Source organism: Elephantulus edwardii, unplaced genomic scaffold (genome assembly GCF_000299155.1).
Source record: "Elephantulus edwardii isolate Elephantulus edwardi_28Jun2011 unplaced genomic scaffold, EleEdw1.0 scaffold00105, whole genome shotgun sequence".
In the NCBI taxonomy this organism is placed as follows: domain Eukaryota; kingdom Metazoa; phylum Chordata; class Mammalia; order Macroscelidea; family Macroscelididae; genus Elephantulus; species Elephantulus edwardii.
The window spans coordinates 12,430,203-12,438,380 of record NW_006399855.1 but is presented as its reverse complement, the minus strand read 5'-3'; the positions used below and the strand labels follow the sequence as shown (position 1 = coordinate 12,438,380).

General features: G+C 44.6%; 1 protein-coding gene across 2 annotated transcripts; it reads left to right on the top strand.

The window, feature by feature from the left end:
* The first annotated feature begins 3,843 nt into the window (after positions 1–3,843).
* On the top strand, positions 3,844–5,054 carry CALML3 (calmodulin-like 3). Of its 2 annotated transcripts, XM_006891870.1 has the most exons (2): positions 3,844–3,859; positions 4,587–5,050. In XM_006891870.1, the coding sequence occupies exon 2, from the start codon at positions 4,601–4,603 to the stop codon at positions 5,048–5,050; it is 450 nt and encodes a 149-aa protein (XP_006891932.1). In that variant the 5' UTR covers positions 3,844–3,859; positions 4,587–4,600. The 2 variants fall into 2 exon arrangements, with proteins under 2 accessions (XP_006891932.1, XP_006891931.1); XM_006891869.1 differs by lacking the exon at positions 3,844–3,859 and having other exon boundaries at positions 4,557–5,054.
* Positions 5,055–8,178: the final 3,124 nt, after the last annotated feature.

The following is an 8,178-nucleotide window of genomic DNA, read 5'->3' as shown; positions in this document are numbered from 1 at the left end:
CTAAAAATTATATACAAATAAATTTATTTTCTACCTAAAATTCCCCCACTCATCTCCCCAAATTAAACAAAGTATGTCCCATTTTCATCTCCCACTTCACATTGAATTCCTACAGTTAAAACAATTTCCTCTCACTATATATTGTTAAGCTAAAAATAAAAATGGAGGTTGAAGCTCAATTCAGAAATCCCTATGTCAGGACATTTTTCCAAAACCAAAACTCAGAAAATCCTATGTCAGGACATGCCCTAGAATCAGAACTCTGAAATCATCATACTAAGACCTTTTCCAAGACCAGAAACTTTATACACCAATGAGCTACTATGTCAAACTCATCTCATAATCCCCTAAATCCACTTGCTAGAACCCCATATTAACCCCCTTAAGCCCAACCTCCAATGCTACTCCCCTTGCTGAGTAGCCTAGCACACAGTAAACTGTGAGAAATATTTCTACCGCTGCATGGTTCTTGGCTTCAATCCGAAACCTTTCATATATGACTTGTAATTGTCAAAGCTTTCCCAGTGAGGCAGAACTGAGTCTGTGTGTTCATGAACTTGCACCTCCTCCTCCTTGAGAATGTCTTTCTTTGGGGATATCCTTTCCTTTAGCTCCAGCTCCACCCAACCCACAGTGCTTAGCCATGGACTCAGATGTATTCTCTTGCTTAAACCTCCAATGGTTCCCCATCAATAAAGCAATTTATTGCTGCTGAATCAGAATTAACCCTTCAGTGGGTTTTTGGAGTTTGTAAATCTCATTTGCCCTTGGAGCCAAAGGTAAATTCAATACCAGAGAGGTGGAACCTTTGGGTTAGCAGTGCAACTCTGGATGAACTAGATCACGAGAGTGATAGAAGGAGAATTGATGCCTTTGAGCTGTGGTGCTGGAGAAGAGTGTTGAATATACCGTGGACTGCTAGGAGAACAAACAGGTTTGTCCTGGAGAGGGTGAAGCCAGAATGCTCCTTGGAGTCAAGGATTATGAAGCTTCATCTGACATACTTAGGGCATGTTGCAAGGAGGAACTGGTCCTTGGAGAGGGATACCATATTTGGGAGAGTGGAGGGGCGGTGAAGAAGAGGAAGACCCTTGATGAGATGGATCAATTCTGTGACTGGAGTGGTGGGAATGAGTGTGTTTGTGATGGTGAGGTTGGCACAGGATAGAGCCGCATTTAGGGCTCTTGTACATGGGGTCGCTATGAGTCACAGTCAACTCAATGGCACATAACAACAACAGCAACATTGTTATATGCCATACAGTTGTAACAGACTCATAGTTGACCCTCCAATAGGTTTTAATAAGCTGTAAATCACATGGGAAGAGATTGCCCATCTTTCCCCCAAAGAGTGATTGGTGGATTCAAATTGTGCCTTTAGGTTGACAGGGCAATTTCCTACCACTAAGCCATTTACATTCTTCATTGTGTTCTAGAAGGCTTCTCATGTCTTTCTTTCTCCATCTTCTTCTTCATTACGCTGCAACCACCCTGGCTTCCTTGCTGCTTCTGACCAAGCTAAGTCCCCTCCCACCCTGGTACCTTACAGTTGCTCAGCCCCTACTTGATGAACTAACTCTGAGAGAAGTCTTCTTGGACCATCCTTATAAAAGTAACCTCCCAGTGTTTTCTCTATCATCATCACCCATTTTACTTCTATCATAGCATTTTCTAAAAATCTATAATGACCTTGTTTTGGGTTTTTGAGAGTTTACTTGCTAAACAGTGGTCTCACTGAAAGAATAAAAGCTTTCTGGGAATATCTAAGGAATAGTTCACAACCTAATGTCCACTTCCTGAAAGAGTACCTTCATATAATGTTGTTGTTGTTGTTATGTGCCTTCAAGTCATTTGTGACTCATAGTGACCCTATGTACAACGGCCCTAAATCCTGCTCTATCCTGTGCCAATCGCACTGCCTCTGATACACCCATCCCAATTACCCCAGTCACTGAATCAATCCATCTCATAGAGGGTCTTCTCCTCCTGTGCTGTCCCTCCGCCCTCCCAAGCATTATGTCCCTCTCCAAGGACCTGTCCCTCCTTGCAACATGCCCAAACTATGTCAGACGAAGCCCCAGAATCCTTGCCTCCAAGGAGTAGCCTGGTTTAACCCTCTCCAGGATGAATTTGTTTGTTTTCTTGGCAGTCCACAGTACATTCAATACTCTTCTCCAGCACCACAGCTCAAAGGCATCAATTCTCCTTCTATCTTCCCTAGTCATTGTCCAGCTCTCTGATGCATAACAAGTGATTGTAAAGACCATGGCCTGTATCAGATGCACTTTAGTCTCCAGAGACACACCGTTGCTTTTGAGTACTTTAGAGAGGTCCCTAACAGCAGACTTTCCCATCAAAATACCTTTTTTTAATTTCCTGGCTGCTGGTGCCGAGAGTGTTGACCATGGAGCCAAGCAAACTGAAGCTGTGAACAATCTCAATCTCTTCACCATCCATCATGATGCTACCAATTGGTCCAGTGGTGAGAATCTTTGTCTTCTTGACATTGAGTTTCAATCCATATTGGAGGCTGCAGTCCTTGACCCTCTGCAGTAAGTGCTTGAGGTCCTCCTCAGTTTCAGCAAGCAGGGTTGTGTCATCTGCATAACGCAGATTCTTAATAGATCTTCCACCAATCCCGATGCCACATTTCTCCTCACAGAGCCCAGCCTCCCGAATAATCTGCTCTGCATACAGGTTGAAAAGGTATGGAGACAGGATACATCCCTGGCATACACCCTTCCCAATTTTGAACCATGCGGTGTTACCCTGCTCTGTTCTGACTACTGCCTCTTGGTTCAAGTATAGGTTTCGCATTAGCACGATTAAATGTTCTGGGATTCCCATTCTTCTAAGAGTCAGCCACAGTTTGTTATGATCCACACAGTCAAACGCCTTTGCATAATCAATGAAACACAGATAGACATTCTTCTGGTATTCCCTGCTTTCAGATAAGATCCATCTAACATCAGCTACAATATCCCTAGTACCACGACCCCTTCTAAATCCAGCCTGGACTTCTGGCAGTTCTTTGCTGATGTACTGTTCCAGTCGTTTTTAGATAATCTTCAGTAGAATCTTGCTTGCATGTGAAATCAATGATACTGTTCTGTAGTTTCCGCACTCAGTTAGATCCTCAGTACATGTTTGTGGATGAATAAAGTGATAAGAAGGTTCTAGGAGATCTCTTCTCCACTCATTTTTATTCTGAAGACAAGAAGACTCTACTTCTCTGTTTCCATCTGTGAAGAGTAAAGAGGTGGGAAACACCTTTTTTCCTTCTCTGAAATTCCTCTTGGGTACCTGGAGTGTTAGCCTATAAGTTGGCTTTTTTTATCCATTACAGTTAGCCCTCTCTGGTCTCCAGCTACCTTAACTACAGACATGGTCTTGCAAATCATTAGTAGCTGTGGGACTAGGATAAGAGAAAGGGTGCTTCCCACATTGGACAGCAATACTTGAGGTAAGCAAGATTTGTGACAGCAAGACTTAAGGGAGCTGAATCAAGACCTTGGTGAAAGTAAGACCCTGGCAGTGGAGAGACTGTTGCATTGCTATGGAGAAACTGTGGCAATTTGTAAGCAGAGGAGCCCAGAGTAAAAGGCCACAGTTAAAGGTTTTTGATTCTTACCAGATTCTTAAAGTGGAAGCTGACATATAATAGCTCTGAGGCAAACTTCGTTGGATGATTTGGCTTTGACTGCTGAACTGAAATCAGAGCCTGGATTCATTGGGAATTGTGCCTTGGAACTTGGGCTAAAACTTACTGTTGGTGTGACTCTAGAGGCATCAAGAGGCTGGGCTGTGGGCTCTTTATCTGCTTTCTGCAGTAGGGCAGTGAGGGGCTGTGCTATTCTCAATCCCCCTGGCCCTTTCAGAGAGATGCTTATGGCCCTGTGCTCCCATGTACTATTTCTTGTTCTTTAGACAGTACCCTAACATTCTGGAAATTAAAAATCAGGAAGGAGAATTATTTTTATCAGAAGTTAATTCCTAGCCCTGATCAACAATCCCCAGCTGAGGGGAAGAAAGGACACAACAAAAGATTTTGGAGAGATTAGGGATAGGTGGAAGATTGGGAAGGAAGAAGGAAAAATTTAAGGTGGGGGGGGAACCACCTAAAACAACAACAAAAAAATGAAGGCTTTTTCTCAGTAGAGCCCAGCACACCTTATTGAAGGTATTATTACAGGTGGTTCATGAAAGCTGTCTGATGTCAGGATGGGAATTTGACTGCCTTTCACAAAGAAAGGTGCTGGCGTCAGCTCAATTAGCAGACCGACCTGGTTCCTGCTCTTGGACTCTTGTCTAAACAGGACCCAGCCTTCAGGCAACCACAGGGCGGGGGGGAGTCTGAATGACAGCCCAAAGCCAGACCAATGGTGAGGGAGGACTCTGCTCCTTCTTAAAAGCCAGCAATTCAAGCCAGGGCTAGAAAACAAGACAGACAGCCTGGCTCTTGGACTTCCCCCCCGTGTCATTCCAAAATTTGGGAAGAGGAGCCCAGGCCGCTGCCAGGCTCTGAGAGGCCAGCCAGAGCTCAAGAGCAAAGACCCAGGGTGACCATCTCTGCCACCACCCTCCACGCTCCCATCTCAGCATGACCGACCAGCTGACAGAGGAGCAGATCGCAGAGTTCAAGGAGGCCTTCTCTCTGTTTGACAAGGATGGGGATGGCTCCATCACCACCCGGGAGCTGGGCACCGTCATGCGCTCCTTGGGCCAGAACCCCACGGAGGCCGAGCTGCAGGGCATGGTCAGGGAGATCGACGCAGACGGTAATGGTACTGTGGACTTCCCCGAGTTCCTGAGCATGATGGCAAAGAAAATGAAGGACACTGACAGTGAGGAAGAGATCCGGGAGGCCTTCCGCGTGTTCGACAAGGATGGCAATGGCTTTGTCAGCGCAGCTGAGCTGCGGCACGTGATGACCAGGCTGGGGGAGAAGCTGAGCAATGAGGAGGTGGACGAGATGATCCGAGCAGCTGACACGGATGGAGACGGGCAAGTGAACTATGAGGAGTTTGTCCGCGTGCTGGTCTCCAAGTGAGCCCTCTGGGGACAGGCTCTCACCCAGCACAGATTGTTCCCCTGGCTTCGTATTTTGCTGGGAGTGTCTGCCTGTCACTGTTGCAAGAGCGTTAGTCTTCAAGTCTCTGCCTCCATCCCTCCAATATCAACGAGACTTTCTTCTCTGGCTGGTTGGCTTAGTCCACCTTTGTGCAGCTCTCTCTCTCCTGGTATTCCTTCCTGTTTTAGATTCTCTTTCTCCCATTTTCCCATTCAGAACTGACACCCCAAAACCTGAGAAGCAGTAACATCCTACTGTCACCCCTCAGCGGAAGTAGAAGGCATCACTCTGCATGGACTGTTAGTAAAAGAACTGGCACGTTTTGCACTGACTTTGCCACTCTTTGAGAGGTGAGCAGAGTGCCATCTGAGAGTGCTCTGGCAATGACCTGGAAGGGGCACTCGGCTCTCAGACCTTCATCCATGCCCAATTTCCTGGAGCCTCTGTTGACTGAAGACTTCAGATCCGTGGCTCTTACAACGTTGGATTCGAGTAGGTGGAGAAATTATGCCACCTAAAGGGAACATGATGATGGAGACTTTTGAAAACAGTGTTCAGGCCTCTAAAAATCACCACACTCCTTCCAGAAGATACCTGCTTCTTCCATTCTGTCTTTGCTAAACATTTGTGAATCATCTTTTGAGATCAGGATTAACAATAGGGTCAGTTGTAGTGTGTTTGCATTCATTGGCATGGAGGAAATTTTGAATGAAAAAGAAGGGAGAAATACAAGGGAATAAATAAGAGCTTGTTTTCCTATGTTGTTTGTTTCTCTTTTCTTTCTTTTTCCGATTCTAACTAAAATCGTCTTTTGTTAGGTCCGGCATTCAAACCAGGTAGGGAGTTCCACTTTGGTACTTTTTGAAAACTCAGAAATGTTGGGTGTGGTGGAGAAAAGTCTTTCTAAGGTAAATATGGACTATTTATTTTTAAAAGAATAGATTAGTTGGTAGCAAAGAGTGGTTATTGTGGCACTCCTAAAGATGCAAGCCAAGTGTAATTGAGAAGGAGGCCTGATCACTGTTTCTATTTCTCCCACATTCTCTCTCTGGGCATTGTGAAATGCTCTGTGGTTAGAAGAAAGTGAGGAGCTGACAAGTTCCAATTACATAGTAAAAAGATAGGATGGGAGAGCAGTTTGTAGATGGTTATTTCCACATTCTCCCAGAAATTTTAAGGAATGGGTTTGATTATTTCTAAGGTCAAATGAACCTCATCAGTGATTATTTTAGTTCCTAAGTGAGGCAGTGTTTGTAGAGTAGATTTTTCCAGAGAAGGTTCTAGTCCTGGAATAGCCACAGAGCAGCTGGTTGAACTAAGACAAGTCCTCACTCACATTTGCTCATGGATAAAATATGGGCTTTGAAGACGACAGATTGAGATTCACGTCCTAGCCTGGCTACTTATCACTATAGACTGTACTTGAATCACTTAACCTCTTCATTTTAAAAGCACACACTCATACAGTCCTTATCATATGCTGGGCAGATTAATTCACTACCACAATAAGGGAAAATTACTGTGTTTAACTTCTCTATTTTTCAAATTAAGAACCTGGGATAGAGAGTTTGACAAATACTCAACCCAATGTCATATAGCTGTTGAGCCGCAGAGCTGGAGGCTGCATGGAAGTCTGTATCCTTGACCATTTTGCAACTGCCTCCCCACGTCCCTTCCTTCTGCTACGATTATTAACAGTAACCCTGAAGGATTGTTGTTGAGTACCATCGGCACATGAGAGAAAGACACAGGATGAGATGGATTGGCTCAGTGACTGGAGAAATGGGATTAGGTCTGTCAGAGACAATGAGATTGGCTCACGGTAGGGCAGATTTCAGAGCTAATGTACATAGGGTCACTATGAGTCGCAGGTGACTCAATGGCACATAACAACAACAATAACCATGGCATTGGAAAGAACTCATACCTGACACTTCAGTGGGTTTCAAAAGGCTTTAAATCACAGAGGAACCTGCCTGTCTTTCTCCCAAAAAGAGTAGCTGGTGACACCAACCACCTGCCTTTGGGTTGGCAACACATCTCTTTATCCTCTTGGCCACTAGAACTTCCTACCTGACATGTAGTAGGTGCTTTAAAAAATGACAGCAACAATTATTGTAATCTTTAAGAGTTCTTCCAACTCAAACACTCTTGGAGGCTCTGCACTCTGTTTTACATCTGTAAATAGCCCAAGAGAAAAGACATACAAAACAGTGTTAAGAACAGTCTCTTATGTGTCATCTTTAATTTGACTTCTGAGAGGACAACATATAGTGAATCTTAGATAGAAACTGGACAAAATGTAGATGTAATTTTAAAAGCTTCTTATGAAAATGGTGGAAGAGGAGGGTCCAGCACTCCCTAGGGCCTTTTAGGCTAGGTTCTCTGAGCTAAAGAGAGCTCTGATGGCGTGACGCATAGGACTTTCCCTGCTAACTCAGAAGTGGCACCTCTCTGGTGGTTCCAATCTATCAGCAGGGAAAAGGTGGGTAATCCCCTCCAGTGTGATTAACAGCCTCTATAAACCGGTCAGCTATGAGTTAATTCTGGCTGGGGTATCCCAACAGTAATGGGATTTGAAGCAATCATCCATGCCGCCCTCATAATGATTGGAGGTTTGGAAACAAGTCTCCTAAGTGGCAGCACTGAATGTCCAGCTGTCATTGGGCAGTAGCATTCTCTAAGCAGAAGAGTGAAACCATTAACTTAAGGCATGAATTACAGCTTTGCCTGCCAAAAGCTGTAATGTTGCCATCATCAACTGGGTCAGATGCAATTCAGATCTCAATGTCTTTCACAAGATGGTTCCTAAGTGCTGCAGAAGGGCAAGAAACTAAGGTCAGAAGAGGCATGGAGGCCTTGCTCCATGAGTGTCAATCACTTCTGTGGTCCATCAAAAGCAAAGACCTGGCTGGAGAGTTGTCATTTAATTCCTTTCTGCTAGAGTATAATGCTTGTTGTTGTTGTTGTTGTTGTTGTTGTTGCAGTTGCTGTTGTTGTTGTTATGTGCCGTCGAGTCATTTGCGACTCATAGCGACCCTATGTACAACAGCCTTAAACCTTGCTCTATCCTGTGCCAATCTCATTGCCTCTGACACACCCATCCC